This window comes from Sander vitreus, chromosome 1 (assembly GCF_031162955.1).
Source record: "Sander vitreus isolate 19-12246 chromosome 1, sanVit1, whole genome shotgun sequence".
In the NCBI taxonomy this organism is placed as follows: Eukaryota; Metazoa; Chordata; class Actinopteri; order Perciformes; family Percidae; genus Sander; species Sander vitreus.
In genome coordinates, this window is record NC_135855.1 from 27,522,290 (window position 1) to 27,546,104 (window position 23,815).

A 23,815-nucleotide genomic window follows, 5' to 3' on the forward strand; every position below is an offset into this window, starting at 1 on the left:
TATGCATATAAGGTAGGGCTACGGAGGTCACTGTACACGGGGTCTGGTTTTGCCTAAAGATGGTCTGGGGGCCGGGGCTGCGCGTATGGACAGGGCAGGCAGGCAGCTCAACGGGATTCAGAGCCGGGTGTCGGGTGTCCCATGCTACTGATCTGCTCAGTCTATGCGGAGCTGCTGCTGCTGCCCAGGCACATTCCTGGAAAGTCAAACTCTGACTGTCGGATCTTTCAGGCGTCGTCTTTCACTACCTCTGTCACCAAGCAGCCCCCAGCAGCAGTGGCTGATGGGACAGAGAGAGACATCCTGTCTCCCTCTCTCTCACCCATCCAACTATGATCCCAACAGCCTAACTTCCCCTGGCACCTGATCAGCTGATTGGTGTATTAGCCTATAGTGTGTGTCATAATCGTATGCTTAATTGCTGAATCAATTAAGTCTCTCCCGGGCTTGATTTGGTTAATTATCCCCCAATAACTTGTTGGGATTACTTCATATTGCATTTTAAGATTATGGTTGGCATATTAATTTTCGAATTATACCTTTATGCTTGAAATTGTCCATATTCTAGTATTTCTTTTGGAATGTCCCCCAAAACTTAGGTTTTTCACCCTCTTCCACTACCTTTTCTAATAGAAAAACAAGGTCAGGGTCAAACATACCAAATAATGGACTTTAATAAATTATCAATATGTATATACACTTACATTCACATGTGTTGGGCAACATGTTGTTCTTATTTTTTTTATTAAAGGTTTTTTGGGTGGATGCATGGTTCAGTGGTGGATTCACAGCCTTTCTCCGTGCAACACAGACAACAAACAGCTACAATATATGCACATTTTAAAATGATAATAAAAATGCATATGTCAACAGCGCAGACAGAAAGTCCATTGACAGCAGAGTGTTGCAGTGCCGCATATGTTGATTCTCCTTGTCGCTTGATCTCCAGATAGCTGGTGGTGTAAATGATGGAGAAGCTGGAGACGAAGATGGAGAATTTAGAAGCACTTCCTGTGGACAATGCTGGGGCCTGCCTCGTCGTACTCCTGCTTGGAGATCCACATCTGCTGGAAGGTAGACAGGGAAGCCAGGATAGAGCCACCGATCCAGACGGAGTACTTCCTCTCGGGAGGGGCAATGATCTGGAGGAGAGGGAGGGAGACAAAAAGGATCAGTATAAGTGCCAATACTTCATCATTTGTTCAGTAGATCCCTGTCCGTAATTATCAATGTATGGTAAAATATTTAAGTTTGGGGATAGGCTACATTGTAATTGTTTTGTTGTCATAGCGTACCTTGATCTTCATGGTGCTGGGGGCCAGAGCAGTGATCTCCTTCTGCATACGGTCAGCAATACCAGGGTACATGGTGGTACCACCGGAGAGCACATTGTTGGCGTACAGATCCTTACGGATGTCAATGTCGCACTTCATGATGCTGTTGTAGGCAGTCTCATGAATACCAGCAGACTCCATACCTGGTCAGGTGAGAGAGACAAGTGTTAAGAGGAGGGGGTGGGGTACCTAGTTTTGCACAATATCTCCAGTGCTGTTTCGTAATGAGAGAAAATGAAGGATTAGCTGACGTACCAATGAAGGAAGGCTGGAAGAGGGTCTCGGGGCAACGGAACCTCTCGTTTCCGATGGTGATGACCTGACCGTCGGGAAGCTCGTAGCTCTTCTCCAGGGAGGAGGAGGAGGCAGCGGTAGCCATCTCATTCTCGAAGTCCAGAGCCACATAGCAAAGCTTCTCCTTGATGTCGCGCACGATCTCACGCTCAGCTGTGGGGGGACAAGTTGATGAGATTTTGTCCAGAGTGACACATCGCGGAGACGGACACCATGCGCGTAACTTAACTAATTAAGTGGGCTGAACTACGAAAGTTACAGAAATGTCTGAAGCTGAAAAATAATTGTTTGCTTTTCTTGAACACACAGCTACATTACTTTTCTCTGTGTCTGTTAATACATTTTAATAATTTAAAATAGTATGCCTAATTTTTCTTTTTTGTTGTTGTTGCTGGTCAGATTAAATTGTTATGTACAGCAAACTGTTCAAAAACTGGTAAAATAAAATATGAACTTGTGATATTCATCTAGATTCTACTTTATGTCTATATCTGCCTAAAAGCCGGACTATGGGCTGCGTCTTTCTTTCAGATGCTTTGTTATTGTTGTAGGCCAAGTTCCTCACCGGTGGTCACGAAGGAGTAGCCACGCTCAGTCAGGATCTTCATCAGGTAGTCGGTCAGATCGCGACCAGCCAGGTCCAGACGCATGATGGCGTGGGGCAGGGCGTAACCCTCATAGACTGGGACGTTGTGGGTCACACCATCACCAGCATCCAGCACAATACCTGGAGAGAGGCAAGGCGGGAGTTTAGTAAAGTCCGGGCGACAAAAGTCCTCAAACATTCCAGTTTTGTGCGTAAACTATGGCAAATGTGGGCGATTGAAGGAAGATGTACAAGTACACGGTGAATGTGTATGTCAAGGACCAAAAAGAGCATAAACAGTCCCAGACTAGCTTGTCGACTGTGCGTAAAGGTTGTGCGCAAAATGGACACAATGGGAAATTGGCGCATTAATGGTTTAATTCATATTATGTGTTGCAATTTTTATATAATTATATCAGTTATATTTGTCAATTACATTATATTTGGAAAAATAATGCGTCTGTGTCTTTGTATTATGTATGTTCAGGAAGCTGCGTTTGTGTGATGAGTAGCCGCTGTTGGTTGTTGTCAGTCTTACCGGTGGTACGGCCGGAAGCGTACAGGGACAGGACAGCCTGGATGGCCACATACATGGCGGGGACGTTGAAGGTCTCAAACATGATCTGGGTCATCTTCTCTCTGTTGGCCTTGGGGTTCAGGGGAGCTTCAGTGAGCAGGGTGGGGTGCTCCTCGGGGGCAACTCTCAGCTCGTTGTAGAAGGTGTGGTGCCAGATCTTCTCCATGTCGTCCCAGTTAGTGATGATACCGTGCTCGATGGGGTACTTCAGAGTCAGGATACCCCTCTTGCTCTGGGCCTCGTCGCCGACGTAGGAGTCCTTCTGACCCATACCGACCATGACACCCTAAAGGGGGAGGAGAGGGCAAGATAATGGAAAGGTTACGTCAAATAATCCAAACAGAGGTATGACCTTCTTCTGGCTTGATTAAAGTATTTACTGTGTGATGCAAAAGGCATGTTGACCATTGCGTAAATGTGCCAAATAACGGCGTGGGTCACAGAGACAGACAGATAGCAAATGTGTGACAGTCAGTTCATCTGTGACTAATTTAGTCTCAAAGAATCATAGGCCACATTGCTGGTGGTAAAATGAGTCACATTTACATGGCTAATATTTTATAACTGCAAAAACATTTTGCACACTACATTTTAACACTAAAATAATAAAATCTCAGTTAAATATGTTATTCACTCCAGTAGGATTTTTTCTGCCAAAATAGTGTATGACTGTAGGCCTACAACTTTTTGTTTGTAAAAATTACTGTAAACTGAAATGTATTTCTCTGCACAATATTTGTGACTTTTTTCTTCTTCATAACCTACACTCAGTAGCAGTTAGTCTGTCCTATTGTTGTGTGGAGATTTTCTCTGCTGTTTACCTGGTGACGGGGGACGGCCAACGATGGAGGGGAAGACGGCCCTGGGGGCATCGTCTCCGGCGAAGCCAGCCTTTACAAGACCGGAACCGTTGTCGCACACAAGGGCGGTAGTTTCCTCGTCGTCACACATGTTGGCTTCTGTAAGAGAGGAGGGGAAGAAAAAGAGCTCAGCCCACTAAATCAAATCCACATGGCGATAAAAAAAACGCCATGTGAGTGACAGAAATGACTCTCTTACTAAAACTTTTGTTCACCCTTTTGTTTCCTGCAAGCTCACTTTACTAGAGCATGATCATTATCAGCATATGCCTTGAGCTAAACGTTTCCATGGCACACTGACACCAGGCCATTACGCATGGCGTATACGCCTGTACAAACCTATACAATCACATCAAAACTGAACAGAATAGAACTACACTACTGTTTTCCTTCAGCTATGAATCTGAATTTCATGAATCTCGACTAATTATCTGTTCTCCAGGCCTATATTATTCTAAATTTTCCTTAAGCAAAAGCAAAGATCTAAGGTGTACTAAAATTCAGGTAAATCTACAAAGCATTCTCTGATAAGGGTGATGATTAACCCTTCTCAGGTAAAATATATTCATACTTTTTAAATGGTTTGAAGGTTTGCTCTTGCTGCATCAGCACCTTTTCAGGATTCAGTGTTACACCTATTAAGATGCTGAAGTCAGTCAATCAGTCTACTTTATCTATCTATCTATCAATCAATTTATCTATCCATAATTTCCAGACCTGAAAGTTCAGATAAGAGCTTCTCCTGTCCAGCACTGTATTTCTATGATGCCTCTCAGCCTACTGTTTACAACTATTGACGAATCTTTTCCTTCTCCTTCAGCATCAGGCCTATCCTACAGTCTAGCCTATCCTCCAGTGGAGTTGTGCCTCCAGTAGTATCTGGTCCTAGGCGTCCTGTCCCTGGAAGTCCTGCCTAAGTTCCTCTCCGGTAGTTCTGCTCCAGTGTTGTTCTAGGCCTTGTCTAGGTCTGGTGCCCCAACCTGGATGTGTGGCTTCAGGAGTCCTAGCAGGGTCTTACCTTAGGAGGGTGTCTGCGGCTTTGAGAGAAAGACCCAACCAATGCTGTTGCTGAACCAGCTACAATCCTCTCTGCTGCCCGTCCACCTTATATACCCAACCTCCACCATTCACAAACCTCAGCACTGCCCCCCTATCCCTGCCCTCTACCATATTAGGATGCTGACAGGCCGAGGGTGAGGAGTAGGTGGGGGTGCAGCAAGGAGGCGCGCCTCGCGCAGGGAAAGAGGGGGCTCCATCCATTAGGTTTGAGGAGAGGGTCCGGTCTGACGCTGCGCGCCCCCGACGGGGAGAGAGCGCGCGCCATATATGGAACTGTCGCTTTGACCTCCCATCGAGCCTCGCGAGCCCACCTCGAGGTCCGTATAAGGTGCCCGTGGTTCAGTGGGGGTTTTCTAGGGGAGACGCCAGTTGCTACCAACCAGGGTTATAGATTTGTGTCAAGTAGGCCTCATCCAGCCTTAAAATGGGAAAATGCTGTCCTCATCTGAACAGATTTAGACCACAGTGAGAGCCAGGACCCAAACTACTGACTGACAGGTCGACCAGAAACGGTGCTGTAGCCTGAAAGCGCCAATCAAGAGTTCAATTCACAAGATAGCAGAAAATAATTTGAAAAAAAGCTGAGGATGCATATTTGGTGTGTAAATGGTTAAATAAGTGCTGCTTCATCATTCCAATCATACCATTTCAGTCATAACATTTTAAATAGACTATTTGTAATTATTGCATTAAATGCTGCAGGCTGATTGACTCCAGCTTGCATAAAGTTGAGCCCAATATGGAGTAATGAGTAAAAAACTGGAGGCCTTTTTGCATTCATACATTGTAAGTATATTTGTCTCAGTCTTCAGCCTTATATGAATGTACATGCTATGGTAAAAACACTATATATGCAATATTGCAAACTGGACTCCCTTTTCTTAATTATGCAACACTTGCACACCTAAGACACATTAACAATTGGTTTAAATCAAACCGTACTGTTCTGCAGACCACATGGCCTGATATTCACACGTATGTCAGAGTCTTATTGAATAAATAAGGAGAGAACCCCTGGAACAGCCAACAGCTGAAACTGTATCTGCAGGAGTTACTCTGCTCTGTCACAGGAGCAGTTGGATTAATTATAACTCTGCTGAAGGAGGGGGGCTAGTGTGTGTGTGTGTGTGTGTGTGTGTGTGTGTGTGTGTGTGTGTGTGTGTGTGTGTGTGTGTGTGTGTGTGTGTGTGTCCATGCATGCACATGTATGTTTCTGTGTGTTGTGGCATGAGGCATCAGAAGGAGTGGAAGAGGAGATGCCAAGGAGCTTATAATAAACTCAAAGGAAGTAAGGAATGACAGGGAGAAGTGTAGAGTAAAAAAACATAAATATATTTAAAGATGTGTTTAGATTGTGAAAGATTTGGTAAATTGAAGGAGCAGAGGCACCTAAGAGAAACAACTCTAATGACACCTGGGAACAACTGGGGATTCCTTGCCAACAGCAGCTAATGTTGCCATGTGTTGACACTAAATATAAAACAAGATCAAATCAATGTAGATTAGTATCTCTGGAACTTCATGTACATAACAAGAGATCCACAACTTTTTTGTCAAAAAAAAAATTAGATATTCTAAAAGAGGGAAAGCAATTATAGAAGTATGAATAAATAAGTGCAGGTCATAATTGTTGGTACAAATGCATGACTTATTATTCTGCTCTCAAATCATAACCTAAAGCTGGATTCATGTGGGAGAAGAGAAATGTTAACATGTAACCTTTCATGACCTGGATTCTCTTTATAGCAGCAACAGAAAGCTTCAGTATGGTTTGCAAGTGTTTGGATATAACATATAGTGTAAACACCGATTTATGGTAAGGGTCAAGTGGAAGAGAAAAGTTAATGGTAAGCATTATTATTGGTCCGATACTTATTTTAATTAGTAAAGTTCAATCATTTAAAGTCGCCTTAATTGGCCCTGCAAGTCTTCAGGGAATGCTGTTTCTGTGCGTGCGTGCATGCCTGCGTGCATGTGTGTGTTGTGGGAGGGGGCTGCAGAGCAAGGTAGAGCTACTTTTATGCACTTGTTGTGAACCATTTCAGATCCGAGGGCCTGTGAAACACCTAAAATGTAAAGGGGCTGGCAGTTGTCAGGGAGTGAAAGACAGTGGGGAGGGGAGGGGAGGTCGGAGGGGAGGGGAGGGTAGTGGAGGGGAGGTCGGAGGGGCCGAGCGGGAGGAGAGTCCAGGACGTCTCCTGGAAAGTCTACTTGGGGAAGAGGAGGAGAAAGAGGGAGGTGAAGGGTGTGTGCAGCAGGTGGCAGAAAAGATGAGTTTAGTTTGTCAGAACATATGTATCGAGCCAGCTGAAGAAGAGACTTTGGACAAGGAGCATATTTTTTTTTATATTAGTGCTTTTAGAAGTACCCTTTTTTTCTCTTTTCGTATAGTGTTTATTTTAGCCAGTAAATTAGTGGACAGGTATAGACAAATGGATGTTTTTTTTGTTTGTAAAAGCATGCTCAGTCGTCTACCTTGCTACCTGCTCAGTTAGATTTTTATTTCAGTCACCACACTCGCGCTGTCTCTCTCATGGGCACAGAGGGTCAGAGTGACAGAGAAAGTGTAAGAATAGCACAAGGCTCGGCATTCAATCGCTGGAACCAATACACTTGCTGTACACAAGTCTCCTACCTTTTTAAGTGTGGCAGTGTGCTCAACGACTGAGGCTTCTGTGGTGCATGTACAGTACAGCACAGACGGGAGGCTTGTCGGAGATTTTGGAGATTAGTTTTCTATTGTGGTACTATCTCAGGAAAGTCTGAGCATACTGATACCGCTGATATTGAGGATATTGTAATTTGACAGGTAAAGGTGCTTTAGGGATATATTTTTTCAAGTTTGTCTTAAAACAATAGTCAGGTGTCCAAATGTACATTTAAACATTTTTTGTTTTGAGACAGACTTGTAAAAATGTGGACATATACAACAAGTACAACTGGTGTGATTTGATCCCATGAAGTGTCAGGACACATTCTTCTTCCTGTTTAGCCTGTACTGCAGTCACAAGTCAGTTCCTTGCTGAGTGTGCACTGCATTCTAATGCTCCTGATGAGGGTAAGCAAGACTCCTGATCCTCTCCTGAAACCTGTCCAAACACAATCCAAATATCTCCTAAAGTTAAAAAGCCATTTAAATGTAATGTGTAGTAGAAGGGATTCTGCTGCTGAGAGGAATAACAAGAGGTGGGCAGTATTTCACTACAGAGAGGCAGAGCTGTGAGCATGACCTCTGATCAGTGAGAATGTTGGGCTCTCTTTTTCATAGAAAAGTGGTGGGATGTCTCTTATACCCGGTCATTTATATACAATTTTTTTTATTATATAATATTTTATTACCTTTATATCATCGACAAGCTGGAGAATGACAGGAAAGGGGGAGAGGGGTGGGAGAGAGATTGGGGGATGACACGCAGCAAAGGGCCACAGGTCGGACTCAAACCCGGGCCGCTGCTAAGGACTCCGCCTTCTTTTTTTAAGTCTTAATGGACTTATTTTATTATCTTATGAACAAATAAAGCTTTGTGTGATGTTTTTTTCAAGTGACAAGCAAGGATGATCATATTTTGTTGTGTAAGGCCAAAAAAGGATCCGAACCTTAGTTCCTGTAATTCCTCAAATAGCCCGGGGTAGATACAGAGAAAAGCCGGGGGAGCTGCAGCACATGGAGCTGGAATTGGAAACCCATGCAGGACTGAGCAGCACCTGGTGAGCTGCACGAGCCAGCTGAGCTGTCCTCTGCAGAACAACTGCTGCCCCGACTGGAAGGGTCGACCCACTGTTTAGTTTTAAGTAGAACGATACTTTAAGAAAAGAGATATTAGTTACTGATCACAGAGAGATTACACTGTCCAAAGGAATATGGTGAAAATAATCTAAAATCAAAGGCTTAAAACTTAGATTCTTCTTATCATATACGGCCACCTAAGGTCAAGAATGAACACCCATGAACATGTCTAAAGGGAGAGCATAATTCACAAGATATATTTCAGTTGTATTTTACAGCATGGCTTTGCCTCTTGTGCCTGTACTGCTTTTAAATCACTTTTAGAACACATCAAACATACAGCTGATGATTTAAATATCTAAATAGGTTGATTGACACATACTCAACTTATCTTGATAGACTCTCAACCTGCCCCAAAAGAGCAACAAACACTTACAAGGGATGATAAATCAATCAAATGCAGCGTTGGGTAGTAATGGATTACATAATCAGATTACAAAAATCAAGTAACTATAATCAGACCAGATTGCAATAAAAAAAATGTGTAATCAGATTACAGTTACATTGTTGAGGATTACCTGATTACATTTTATCATGCAAACAATGCAACTTTGTCATGATAACTATGTAAAAGATAGAAAAATGTTTTAGGAATGTTTTTAGTTTTAAACATTCAATATGATGTGAGAAAAGAGTTAAACAGATTGATATGAGGATATGTACTGAGAAACGGATATGTTCAGAGTAAAGAAAGTACTTAGTAATAAATATAACGTTTTTAGTTAGTTCACACAGGAATGCTTTAATGAGAGCAAAAATATTTCTTAGATGTAATGAAATATTAAAGAGAAAAAATAAAATGAGAATTCATTGATTGTGTCTTTTACTTAAGGTGCATATTTATTGAAGTGATCTAAGAGTAATCCTAAAGTAATCAGATTACATTACATGTTTTGGGTTCTCCAACTGATTACGTTACTGATTACAAAATGTCCATGTAATTTGTAGTCAGTAAAGGATTACATTTCAAAGTAATCTGACCCAACCCTGATCAATTGCATTCATTTACTGCTTTGCCATGACCCGTCTATGTGCCAGCAGATGGGACAATGTGAAGAGTCTAGTTGCATGAGAAGCTCACTGCACTGTCAACACAACCTACCAACAGCTGAATACACATTCCTCACATCACTACCAAGAAGTTTTATTTTGGTATGATGGATTGAATGAACATTGATCCCACCAACCTGAGCAGTGAACACTTGAACACACTGAGCCTGGCTGTAGCTCAAAGCATGAAGCATCAGCGCCACCTACTGACAGCCTGACATACTGCATGGAAACGCCGTTTTGAGACAAAAAGTGTTTTGAAGTGAATATTTTATGAAAATGTCAGTATGTTGAATGAGAAAATGTGATCTGGTACAAGCTATGAAATATAATCTTCATCTACAGTGATGGGATGTAAGCGTGTCTCCTTATCCCATCATTTTAGTGGCTCTGTAGGGGAATGATGAAGGCAAAAATAACCTTTTTTAAGAAATAAAATATCCTATGGCTATACCCAACACCATGAAACAATGTAATACAATGTTATCTTCACTTATAAAAAAAAAGAAAAGATATTAAATGTTTTTAAATATGTTCCAATGTAATACTAGTGTACACTGTATGAGCCTAAACAGACTTAACAAACAAACAGACATAAATAAGTCTTCCCACAAATAAAAACTATTAACATCTTACTTTAATTACTTTTTCATATAATAATTTAGCAAACACAAAAATAATAAAAAATCTATCATACATCATTCAGGCGATATTATTTATAACTTATACAAGTTTAAAAAACAACAACCCTGCAGTCTTCTGTGATCTGTTAAAAGACATGGATGTATCATTATTTGGCAAACTTACGAGCACCGTCAGTGTTTACTTTACAGCGTGTGGTGAGGTGATTTATTAACAAAACATGAATTATTTCTATTTAATTTGAATGGGCAGGGTTTTGGTAATATTACCAACTTACTTCCACAGGAACCACAACACAAGTCTCTGGACATGTGATGTTCGGAAACAAGGTCCAAGGCAATCAATAATTTATTAATACACACTAATAGACAATACAAATATGGGAAATATAGTTTTAAATATAGTTTTGTTATAGTACAGAGACTGACTTAAATAATATGTGATCATTTGGAAATATTTCTATATATCCTGTGCTGCAAAGCAATGTTGCTTAGACCTTCTCATCGGACAACTAGTTGTAGTCACAAGCAATTCTAGAAACAATCCAATCTACAGTCCCTTTAGAGCGGTGGGGAATTCAAACTAAGGGCATTTGCATTTCTGGTGTTAAAACTCCGCTCCAGACTCCCTCTGAGCAGTGAAGTGGGCATTTACCAGGCAAATATTTTCTGAGAAGAATCCTTACTTCTTAGTCAGGCCCTCTAAGCCAACTATAATATTTATCTGGCTAACATGTACTTGTACGTATACATGTACACCTGTTTACATAGAATTTAACGCTGGCCAAGCGCACACCCTGTACACACCGACCAATGAACAGAGCATGGAAGAGACGATCACGTCACAAACTGGTAGACACAGTGGTCAACAGTATACAGTCAGAAATGCTGTACACTAACATGTTTTAAGTTGTAATGTTGGTTTCGGTTTTTTTCCCCCACCCGTTATTAGATTAGACCAAGAAAGTTGGCACTGACTAGGATTACAAAACAAGCTAAAAAATGAAAGGATTAGTGATTTTAGACAATGGGATAATTGTTAAGGGGGGGGGGGGGTGAGATCATGACACACACCAGCTGACTTTGATGACATGTCTCCTGTACCCTTCCTCCCCGAGAGCAGCAGAACATCTACCAGAAAAAAAGGCTGTTTAGCAGGCCTCAATCAACTTTCCCAAGTCACTTTATTTTGTTTGACATATAAAAGATGTTAAAGTTGAGCAGTTTCAGGGCTGTCACTTAAACCCGGAGAAAGAAAAACTAACTGAAAATAAACACATTGGCAAACCCATCCCAATGTAAATGTGATCAACTGAGACCAAATCCTTGATGAGAGAAATCATGTTTTTAGATGTGTAGCACCTCAGCGGTGGACAATGACTAATATTTTTCATGGTAGATGGGCATACATTAACTTCATGTCCTTATAGTGTTCAGTCCTGTTTTACAACAACACAAATAGCTGCTTCATTTGGCGTGTTTAAACCCAAAATGACTGTAAAAGGCTCTACACGTAAACTTCAAGTTTTAAAAATCCATAATATGTCGACATAAATACACTTTTAGCAGTTCTGTATACATGATACTGGACTGTTTTTGGTTTGGTTAGGTTATAAAAAGCATCAAGTGATAACAGACTACAGTGTCTCATAGGAGTGAAAGAAAGTCATTTCCACCAGATTCATACGGTTACGTTAACCTATTTAAAACGGGGATTTTGGCTTTCCCTGAAAACTATGGTAGTGACAAGGATTTATGATATATTATGTATCCTTTTCACTCTCATTCAGACCTTGTCTTTTAGTGTAGAATTAGATATTTTCAAAATAAAGCACCTCTAGGAGCTCTCTGACCTATGTTTCAGTTCTTAGGTCTTCACTGTGGATTACGCTGTCTGTTTCCTTTCCAAAGGGCTCTTCACGTGGTGCCAAATAGTCCTTTCAGCAGTGAAAAAACACCTCCAGCATTTAAGAAACCCCTTTAATGTTTCTCAGTGGTTTTCCGTTCTCCTCTTTCTAGTGTATCTGTAGTCCTTACAGATGAAGTTCTGCTTTCCTTCAGCTTTTATCAATCTCTATTAATTCCAGGCAATATCTTTTTCCCCCCCTTTGCCCTGACCCCTTCTAGAGCAAAGCCACTTTTCCCCAGGAATTGATCTCACCTCCTGGTTTCTCCCTCTTCCTCATCCACTCCTCCTGTCCCTGTCCTCTCAGCGAAGTGCCCGTTTCTGTTCGTCTTGCAGAAACGCCTGTTTCTCCATCAGTTTTCTGAACAGTCCTTGCCTGTTGCCTAGCAGCTCTGTGTGCTGGCCACACTCAGCTATACGCTGCTGGTCCAGCACAGCAACTGCGTTCGCATTCTGGATGGTGGACAGACGGTGAGCGATGATCACGACGGTCCTCCCTGTGGAATGGGTGAAAGGGGCAGGGAATAATAAGTCAAGAGAAACAAAGTGCACCCGTAGAAGCAGAGCTGAAGCTTTATTCTGAAAATGTTGAATGGGAGAGACAGAAAAGACCTACCTTCCATCAGACGCTCCAAGGCCTCCTGGACCAAGAATTCATTCTCAGCATCCAATGCACTAAGGAAACATTGTTGTTTAGGATTTCCTTCAACAATATAACCTAAGATGCGACTCTAACCAGCACAATAAAAAACTGTTTCTGAAGGCTATTATCATCATCATAAGTTTCAAACATATCCACAGTGCTTTGCAGATGAGTAAATAAAGCCAGAAATGATAAAGATAGTGAAAGTATTGTAGGTAAAGAAGTTTTGTTAGCGGATTTCAACAACAACTCTTTAGTATCAGTATTTCTCACCTGGTAGCTTCGTCTAACAGCAGAATCTTAGGATTCTGTGGAGAGAGAACACAAATAGTGTTGATTGTGTAGGTTTTACAGAAAAAAAAGGAAAGCTGAGAAAATCCTGGCTCAACTTGACATTTTAAAGTTATTTTTGTGGTTCAGTGAATATAATGTTTAGACACTGTCTGTGAGCAATGACTGGAAAAGGCAGTCCTGGTTAATGGATAACAAATGGCATGCAGTGCAGGTGGTTATTACTAGGGATGCAACGATCTGACTTTTTCAGTCCCGATACCGATGCCTGGACTTTGTGTATCTGTCAATACCGATCCGATACCGTTGTTGAATTAATAATACACCGTATACCTTCCACCTTCCTTCCACCATGTGGAAGAGACTAAAGGCACCAGACTTTCCTAACTAAACATTACTTTCCTAACTAAGACAAAATAACATAGATGTAATGTATTGAATTATTTATTTGTACATTCAACTCTTCCAGGGAAAAAAACTAACAAAACTGGATCAGCCCGTGGATCTGTTAATTTTTCCGATCCCTGATCCAGCTATTTTGTCAATATCGGGACTGATATCTGATCTTAATATCGGATCGGTGCACCCCTAGTTATTACCAGAGTTGTGCTTTCTCCTGATGTGGGTAAACAGTAAAATGACCAAGTTGTTGTACTCACTTTGAGCAGAGCTCTGGCTATTGCTATCCTCTGCTTCTGACCACCTGAGAAACAAACACAAGTTAACCATGTACACACATAAAGGCTACGTCTAAATAGGCCCTCTGTGTCTGCTGTATGCACGGAGCCATGATAGTTAAAAGAGTGGTTTTTAAAAGCTTTTCATGTTCTGAATAGCAAAAAAATAATAACTGACCATAACTCTGCTATGTGACAAAATATGAATACAAATACTTGAGACTTGGAAACAGTAAGCAGTGTTGTCTTTCTAAAATGTAAAACAATTTAATGAAGAACTAAAATAAATGTCTTCAATATTTTCTTACTTTTTTATATATAAAACACAGCAAACTAAGTATAACATATGAATGTTTATATGAATGCATTATTGAGTTTAAATAATTCTTAAAAAGAAAAAATGAGCAGCCTTCCCAACACTGAACATATATTTATAACCATGTGAAAGTAAATACCAGATGAAAATGTGTCAACGGCTCATATAAAACAAACATCATCCTTAGTATTATCAACCATGCCGACTGCTTTCTTGCATCCACAGTGAAGTAGATGATAACTCTGTGGTGTCTCTGCCTCCGTTTCTCACCTGACAACAGCACTCCCTTCTCCCCCACTATGGTGTCAAAGCCCTTAGGAAAAGCCTGGATGAAATTAAAGGCGTTGGCCACTCTGGCTGCCCTGTAGATGTCCTCTGTGGTCACAGTGTCCGGGTCCACTGCACCGTATGCTATATTATCTCTTATAGAGCAAGAAAACAGCACGGGCTCCTGGGAGAGAGGTGAGAAGACAAGCTTCACTCAAGGGCTCTCAATATTTTTTGGCCACTTACAGTTAATGGAAATGTACAGAATGCATGTTTGTCTGCTCAGATGATGTGTGTGCTGTGAGATCTGTTGTATAAGAACAGGTTAAGGGACAAATCTGGCGCAAAATGAACGTAGGGGTTAATAACACTGAGCATTGAGAACTTGGTAAGTGTACAGACAGTTTCAGACAGTTTCAACCAGTAACCAGTAACATAGCTCAAGCACGCCGTTCGTCGTTCGACTGGTCGTGACCGTTTTCCCAAGATGCCGCCCTCCCGTATACATGTACAGTACTGTCTTCATAAACTATCTTTTTCATAAACTGTCTGTACGCTTACAAAGTTCTCAATGCTTCGGTTTACATGTAGGGACCCTCATTATGCTACCATGGAAGTGTGGGGCTATTTTGAGCCTGTGTTAGTAGTGTAGAAATAGCGATTTCTTTTTACTTTAACCGTGCCCGACGACTAGCGTTATAAGCTAATTAGCGGTTTGGGCTAAAACTGGTCACATTCGATTAGCATGAAAACATATCCCAGAGAATGGTCGACTCGTCACACGTGTGTTATTAACCCCTAGGTTCATTTTGCGCCGGAATTGTTCTTTAAAGATTCATTAATTACCTGGCTGACAGTTCCAATGTGACTCCTGAGCCAAAAGGGATTCAGATCTCTGATGTCATGACCATCTATGGTGATGATACCTGGAGAAATTGGGTGATTCTCAGAGGTTAAACAGCCATCTGACAGAGGCTTGTACTCTTAAGGTTGCCATCATCAGATTTCTGAGAGTGTCTTATTACTCATTAGACAGAATGAACTCGCTCTCACCAGCATCAGTGTCGTACAGCCTGAGGAGCAGTGAGACAAGGGTTGATTTTCCAGAGCCACTGGGTCCCACCACAGCCATGATGGTACCAGCTGGGACCAGCAGACTGAGGTTCTGGAAAATAGGAGCCTCCTTACGGGTCGGGTAGGCAAAGGAGATATCAGAGAACTCCAACCGACCCTTCAGCTGGTCTGAAGGAAGCTTGAGGCCATCTGTGGAGGAGCAGAGGAAGACGAACACAAAGATAGAACCATTACTTATGTTTAACTTGCAGGATTGGTTTATTACAGTAAATGAGAAGATATAAAATAAATGAACAAGGAAATTTAGAGCAAAAACAGAACTAGATTATTTAACTTAAAATGTAAATTATACATTGTGTTTATTTACTGACTGGGCTGTTTTACATCTGCTGACCTCTGTTTTGCAATAACAAATAAAAATCTGCAATATTTTCAAGCAAGCAGTGAGTCTTTCAAAATCGGTTATATATAGTTACAGATATAATGTCTGACAGTGAATTACCATCTAGCGTAGAAGTAACATCTAGTTACACAGAGAGAAGATTGAGACTATATATGTGAAATTCCCTGTCGTGCACTTTTCTATAGCAGTAAAGATCTAAGAAACAATACTTATTTACCATTCTGAAACAATTCTATTAAAAACCTTTTGTTTTCTGGACATATCAATAATTCCAAGAACTTAATGATGGGTTTACAGGACAAAGTGGGTACTCATTGGTGTAGTGCGTGCGTGTGTGAGTGTCTGCTGACCATTTAGAGGAAACTCAGGTTTTCTGTCCAGCAGCTCCCAAATTCTGGCTCCTGCTCCAAAACCCTTCATCAGCTCAGAGTAAAATGAACTCAGACCTACACATCAAACAGTAAAACACTGAGCCAAAAGCCATCACACACACAGTACGTAGGATGTAAACAATACAGATTAAGGAGATTCATTTAATAGGAAAGTACACCTTACCTGCAATACTGATGCCCACCCAGAAGGTGTACATGAGGAACGATGAGAGCTCTCCCACAGTCATGTGCTGGCTGGCCATCAGAAGCCCTCCTTTGTACAGCACTGACAGGATCATCATGTTACCACTGAGACCAGTCTGAAAGACACATGACCACAAACACACACAAACACACAAACACACACCCTTGGTTATTTGATTACTGCAACATGTGGCATCACTGCTACTCCATAAAACAGCACTGATTATACTGATTACAGCCCATTTGGGAACCTGCTGGATAAGTTAACTGGGCTCTCTCTTGATATCTGAATTACAGTTCGCTCAGCGTGGACAATATTATTTACCTAATACATTTCAATCAGAGAAACAGTTTGGGGGTAGGATATGCAGGGATAATTACACTATTTACAAATATTTGGGACTTATTTTTCATCTAGTGTTTCGAGTTTCCAGTATATTTATAGCCACCTAGCTAAATCTAATCCAATACAGAAGCACTACAATAAATAATACCTTATAATAAAGTATATGGTTGTTGTTGACACAGTTTTAGATAGGCGTTGATTCAATGTTATGGTTATTTTGAAGGCTGTAGTTTGTGGTGCTGATGAATTGCACTGCATTATATTTATGTTAAGCAACTTAACATATGGGAAATGCATACATAAGGGTTCAAGGGTTAAGTATAAGTATTTTCCTAAAAAAGAATGTATAGACCAATACAAAAGTAATCATAGAAGTATCGTCGTAGAAGTGTGGGGTGGTGTATCTGCAGATACGCTGCCCTCTGCCAGTATTTTGTATTTTCTCTTTTCTTCTTATTTGGCTGTGTTCAGGACGTTTATGGGCTATAACAGATCCCAAGGTGTGCGGCCCGTTCACATTGCTGTGTGTTTGGCTGTGACATTTATTTCACCAACACATGCACATATACAGGCACAGGATGAAGCTTTGCATTCACACAAATTATGGCAATGTAACACCTTTCTGCAGGGTTGTGCAGAGGTGTGCGTGTGTGTTTATTTGTGCTTTAGAATGTAATCGGCATGAAACAATAATAAAAAAAACTTTTTATTCCTATCATTCACAGCTTTGTCTTCGCTAACACCGCTTCCTGTCTTTATTGACTCTCTAGCTTACATTCACTCTCTTATAGTCTGATTAACAGGTAAATAGATTTCCCGAGCCACATTAACCAGCTCTGACTGGGGGATCTCGAGGTGTTCCCAGGCCAGGGTGGAGATATAATCTCGCCACACAGTTCTGGGTCTTCCCTGAGGCCTTCTACCAACTTGACGTGTCTGGAACACCTCCCTACGGAGGCGCCCAGGGGGCATCTTACCAGATGCCCGAGCCACCTCAGCTCGACGCAAAGGAGCAGCGCCTCTACTCCGAGTTTCTCATGGATGACTGAGCTTCTCACCCTATCGCTAAGGGAGACACCAGCCACCCTCCTGAGGAAATCCCATTTTGGACGCTTATACCTGTGATCTAGTTCTGTCGGTCATGACCCAGCCTTCATGACCATAGGTGAGGGTAGGAACGAAAATTGACGGGTAGATCTTTTTGGTGTGGTAAAGTGAATGCAACACCGCCCCCTGCAACTCCGGCCCAACTCCTGATCCATTGTCAGGAGTCACTCACTCGCGAACAAGACCCTGAAGTACTTGAACTCTTTCACTTGGCGTAAGGACTCATTCCCTACCCGGGGTAGGCGCTGACTCCCTCGGTTTCCTGCTGAGAACCATGCTCAGATTTAGAGGTGCTGATCCTCATCCCAGCCGCTTCACACTCGGCTGCGAACCGATCCAGTGAGTGCTGAAGGTCACGGACTGATGACACCATCGGGACCACATCATCAGCAAAAAGCAGCGATGAGACCGAACCGCAACCCCTCCCCCGTGTTTAAACAGCTAGTTTGTTTGGTGTGTGTTTGCACACCAATGACAAATTCTGCAACTGTAAGTATACCTTAAAGATATGAAGAGAATAACCTGTTTTGAGAGCTGGAAGCAAAGTTGTGTTGAATTGTTTCAACACTGTCTTAACCTTTTAAAGCACACAGATGGGTTTAGGTATTCTCTGACCGGAGGATTGGATAATACTTTTTTATGGTGAAACATCTGTCCTATACAGATATGTCAGGTTCTGTGGTTTTGTGACCTGAAATACTGGGGCAAAAAAAGGAGAAGCCTCTCTGCAATAGTTGATTTCCTAACTGTGGATTTGGTTGGCTTCACTGACAGGAAACACACACACAATCACACAAACACACAAACACTTACCACTCCAAAGAAGCCAGCTCGTAGAACAGCCTCCTTCCTGGCCAAGCTGAGGACCAGGTCTGTCTTCTGTGTGTATGTGCTGACCTCTGACAGCTCTTTACCAAAAGCCCTGACCGTCCGCATGTTGCTGATACGCTCCTCTGCCAACTACACACACATGCAAGTCTTTTTATTACAACTTTATCTATTGGAAATCAGATAATCAACATAGCAAATTGACTCTATCTGAAATATAATTAAGCCACCACAGGCAGTGCAGCATTTATATCAGATATACACATATAAAAGGTAAAGACACTGGGCTTATTGACACAACAAATTTGCAATCATATTTGGTCGCAGCTTTCATTTTTTTTAATTACCACAACCTTAAATAATGTTTTATTAATTCCTGCTGCTGAACATCTTGGCCACTTCTAACTAGGGTTGGGCATCGAGAACCGATTCCTACTTGGAATCGTTTGGAATCGTTTAGAGGATTTGGTTTCAAATCCGATCATCGCTTCCCAATTTAATATGTGCAAGTTTTGGTTTCCGTAGCGGCCAGGCGCTTGTTGTGTTGCAGCCTTGGAGCACAGTAAGCAGCGCTCTAGTGTGGCTTTATTTTACGTTGAAAAAGCAGTAAAACTGCAAACCACCATTGACTCAAAATAAAACTTTCCTCTTATTTGTGAAAATAGGCATGTGACCCGTTTCAACTCCACCCCTCAAAGAATCAGAATCGAGAATCGTCAAGAACCGGAATCGAAAGGAAGAATCGGAATTGGAATCAGAATCGTTAAAATCCAAACGATGCCCAACCCTACTTCTACCAACTTTTTAATTTTGATCTGTGTGTTTCTGTTCACTGTACCTGTGTGGCTTGTGCAAGTGCATCCTGTGTGCATTTGGAGATGGAGCGAAGGTATCTGCCATAGACTATAGCAAGACCGGCCACAGGAGGAACAATCAGCAACACAAAGCCTGCAAGACTGGGGGAGACATAGAACTAGAAGGGGGGGAGGGAGGGAGGGAGAGAGAGAGAGAGAGAGAGAGAGAAGAAAGAAAAGCAGTTAATGGAAATAAAAGGGTAGAAAAGAAAGGAGAGGGAGGGAGGGTGGATGTAGAGGAGAGAGACAGAATAAAGTTCACACTAAATGGCCCTAATCCGTAATTACAGCAATTATGTCCATTCATTTCCTTGAACGTTCCTTAAACCAGGAAATCATTTGAATTTATTATAAGGACAAATTGTTTGTCATAAGCATGTGTTGTGTTTAACGATTTTCTGTTTGGGAAAATACAGTTAATGGAGGAAGTTAATGGACCCGTTGGTCAACAAATGTCTTATCCACACAGAAAGGTACACATTATGTTGTGACATAATGTCACTGCTACTACATTGCACATATCTGTACATGTTGTTCATACATTGTTCATATTACATAGCCATATTTATTCTGCTCTTATAACACTGCAATATATTTCTTGTCCTGCCTATGCACCACCTGTCTCTACATTGTATATCACATTGCACTTTTCTGCACTTCTGGTTAGAGGCAAACTGCATTTCGCTGTCTTTTTACTTGTACTCTGCACAATGACAATAAAGTTGAAGCTAATCTAATCTGAATCTAATAAAACTGGTGTCAGAATGTGGTCAGATGAGGGTCATTTAGGTCAATAGATCAGCAATTACTATCAGTTTAGCCGGCTGTTGGTCAATACTGTACACACACACACACACACACACACACACACACACACACACACACACACACACACACACACACACACACACACACACACACACGCACACACCTATTCTTTATATTGAACTTAGTTATTATTATTATTATTTGGAAACCTGTTTCCCAACAGTCCTATAGTCAGAATAGGATGATGCAAACAAAAGACAGCAAGAAAAACAACTTCCTCATACTGAACAACACTGTTCACGCACACACCTTACTCTGTTGTTAAATGACTGCCCTTAGTTTGCAATAATAGTGTTACATCTAAAAGTATTTCAGACAAATCAGTAATAAAATATCTAACACATTTATTTCACAACATAAATATATTATAAAGGATACCTGCTGGTTCCTCATGCAAACCTATGCTGACCAACCACAGCGGACCACTCTGAGGGACATACTCACCATCATACTGACACCAACAGCTGCCTGGGCGACGGCTCTCAGCCCGTCTGACAGGTTGTCAGTGATCGAGTGGCCCACCACGGTGGTGTCAGCAGAGAGGCGGTTGATAAGCTCGCCGGTCCTATTCTTATCAAAAAATGCCACTTCCTGTCTGAGGATGGAGGAGAAGAGGGCGGCACGGAGATTACGAACAATCTGTTGGCCTGAAGCGAGAAGAGAAAAGAAATAGGTGAGGAGGATAGAGACAGGAGACTGTTGCACTGAGACAGTCACTTGATTCATTGATTAGTTATTAATCACAAAATGAATCAATTCCATCTTTGGTAAGTCATTAATCATCCAAGCCATTCAATAAAAAATAAAAAAAAGTACTGTTGGCAGTTAATAAATAATTACAGCCACAACATTTTTCTGCTTGTGTACAGATTAAACAAACAAGATAGATAATGTTAATCAGTGCGTTTTAGAGGTGCTGGTGTGTGTATTATTTTAAACTTTGGACTGAGCCAGGCTGGCTGTTTCCCCTTATTCCAGTATGTATGCTAAGCTAAACTAACCATCTCCTGGCTCTAGCTTTATATTCAACACACAGTACTTTAATGCACACTAAAGCAAAAATGAAGACCTGGAGGAGAGGTACATAGATTCCTCACAATCTGCTCATTAATGCAGACATCAGTGAACTGTTGTATGGACTGGGAAGTGATCATGTGTGTGAATTTGTGCCTTTGTTTCTTCCTCTCACCTGAAGTCTGCATGAGGTAGACTCTGGCAGCATTGGCTGCCCCACCACACAGGAACACTCCGGTCAGCATGATACATAATGATGTCAGGGAGGCTGCCATTGTCTCTGTGTCTGTTCCAGTGGTGTAAATGGTGTCGATCACTTTACCCAGGAAGAATGGAGCTGACATGGTTACTGCACTGGAGACAGTTAGGAAGCCTAAAGCAGCTGATGTGGATACAACAAAGAAAAACACATACATTTTATTTAAACAAATAATTGTAGAAAGCAAAACCAAAGGCTACAATTCAACAAAGGATGCTTTCACTTCATGTTTTAAAAGGGGTTATCCAGCAAAACCTGAACAGTGTTTTAAAAATAGCTTTCCAAATTAACATAATAAAACAGCTGAGAGTTGCAGAGCAGCCTTTGCCAGGTAATACAAGTTTCCAATCTGGTAGAACCTGTCTCCAACAGAGGTGCAACTCACAGCCACTGACGACACATATGAGTGTCCCTTACTACTGCTGTGGTTTTGAACTTCCCTAACATAAAATAACTGCTGTAATATACGAGACTAGCTTGAACAAGCAGAAATATTGAGAAATATTTTCCTCCTGTGTGATAATGGAAAATGATGCTGCAGGAAGGTGTGTGTTCACATTCCCTCCTATATTTAGGCGAGGCGCAAGATCACACATACAGTAAAGGAGAATTAGATACTATCTAAACACTGCATATTGGACTGACTACAGTATATGCAGCATTCATCAGACAAAAACATTGCCTTTTCTTTTTCCTACAATGGGAAAAAAACATCTTAATTTAACATTTTGACACCTTTTGTTATTCTCTCATCAGGGATACATCAAAACACTAGACCATAAAGAGTAGAGTCACTATTGGAGATGTGTTGTGGGTGGATAGACCTTTTGTCATAGATATGGTGAGGCATGAGGGCAGGTAAATAAGGGGGCTTTCAGTATGCACACAGTTTACCTGCCAGTCTCCATCTCTCCGGGTGAGCAAGTTGCAAAATCCTTTTAACATCCTCCAGGGGAACCGTGGTCGGTGTTTGATCACTGTCCGTGTCCGTCTGAGTCTTCGCTGGTCCGGCTGGTGTAGGTGTAGAAGCGGCTGAAGAGCTGGCAAAGGCAACAGGTGTGTGTGTGACTGTCCGTGCTCGGCCTGTCGGTGTGTGTGAACAGAGTATGGAAAGACCCCTAAGTGGGCTGCAGGACAGGACAGACATGTAGGGCCTGGGTGAGCAGAAAGGGAAGGCAGTTGTCGGATGGACTGATGACTTGACCCCGGTCGACGGTCTCTTCCTCCGGAAGGCAGCGGAGAGAGTCAAACGGTGATCCAGCCACAGCATCCTCGGCTGTGGTAGCTTGAGTTTGGACAAATGCACTCCATGTGAGCACCTTGACATGCGAATTAAAAGCCGCATCGTCCGAGTTGAATTGTTGATAATAGCTCAAGTTAAAAGAAATATTGTTGTTCCTTAGTGGTCAGTCAGATTCAGCAAACGATGGTGTCGAGGTGTTTCTTGTTGAGTCAGTCCACTCAGACAAACATTAGTCCCATAGCCCGGTAGGTCAAAGCACCGTATCCATAGCCGAGCAGTTGTAGAGCTTCTTGCCGCTACATTGCCGAGTTTAGACCGTTATTGTCCGTTTTATCTGCGCCTGACAGCCGCCTTAACACAGTTTATCTCTTATCACTGAACAGCTAACAACACCCTGCCTGTCACTGTCATCTGTCGCTGAATATTTGGTTGGCAGGCGCGAGAAGTGGAAACACAAGCTGCCGAAGATCGACAAACACCTAATCCACTCTGAGAATTGCACCTTAACAGCCTGGGAATATTCTAAAAGTGTAGAAACAAGAAAGGTGACCCTGGTTTGGTTCATTTACATACGATTCCTCCTCCTCCTCCTCGACAAATGAATCCAATGGCTGACGGTATAGCAAACTTTCCCAGGCATAACCAAACACACACAGATCGTCAAATCCCTACCCATAAGTGTTTCGTGAATGAGTTGTGAAAGGTTCCAAAACAAAACATAACATTTGTACTCAAAGAAGAAAAGTCTATTTTTGTTTTTATCTAGTTCATACAGACATTCATGCCTAAGAATAGGGTGGCATGGGATAACGTTATTAGCTAGCTAAATTATTTCTTTCGACGAACAGAGTTGAAATGAACTGCTGAATCAATTTAATTGTTTTATTAATTATTATTATTATTATTATTATTAATAATAATTATTATTATTTTAACAGTCTATGATTTATAAACATTGAAAAAAAAATTAAAAAATTCTACCAGGGTCTGCGGCAT

The 23,815-nt window shown here is 41.6% G+C and overlaps 2 protein-coding genes across 2 annotated transcripts; both read right to left on the reverse strand.

The window, feature by feature from the left end:
* Window positions 1–662: 662 nt before the first annotated feature.
* On the reverse strand, window positions 663–12,433 carry acta1b (actin alpha 1, skeletal muscle b). Its single transcript, XM_078251152.1, has 8 exons — window positions 12,350–12,433; window positions 3,621–3,750; window positions 3,332–3,341; window positions 2,753–3,077; window positions 2,194–2,355; window positions 1,590–1,781; window positions 1,296–1,477; window positions 663–1,142 (listed from the first exon to the last, which is right to left on the reverse strand). The coding sequence occupies exons 1-8, from the start codon at window positions 12,372–12,374 to the stop codon at window positions 999–1,001; spliced, it is 1,170 nt and encodes a 389-aa protein (XP_078107278.1). The 5' UTR covers window positions 12,375–12,433; the 3' UTR covers window positions 663–998.
* Window positions 10,167–23,422, reverse strand: abcb10 (ATP-binding cassette, sub-family B (MDR/TAP), member 10). Its single transcript, XM_078251138.1, has 14 exons — window positions 22,471–23,422; window positions 21,493–21,699; window positions 20,748–20,950; window positions 19,460–19,594; window positions 18,607–18,753; window positions 16,321–16,456; window positions 16,116–16,211; window positions 15,342–15,551; window positions 15,135–15,214; window positions 14,292–14,472; window positions 13,688–13,731; window positions 13,011–13,045; window positions 12,711–12,769; window positions 10,167–12,591 (listed from the first exon to the last, which is right to left on the reverse strand). The coding sequence occupies exons 1-14, from the start codon at window positions 22,919–22,921 to the stop codon at window positions 12,398–12,400; spliced, it is 2,178 nt and encodes a 725-aa protein (XP_078107264.1). The 5' UTR covers window positions 22,922–23,422; the 3' UTR covers window positions 10,167–12,397.
* Window positions 23,423–23,815: the final 393 nt, after the last annotated feature.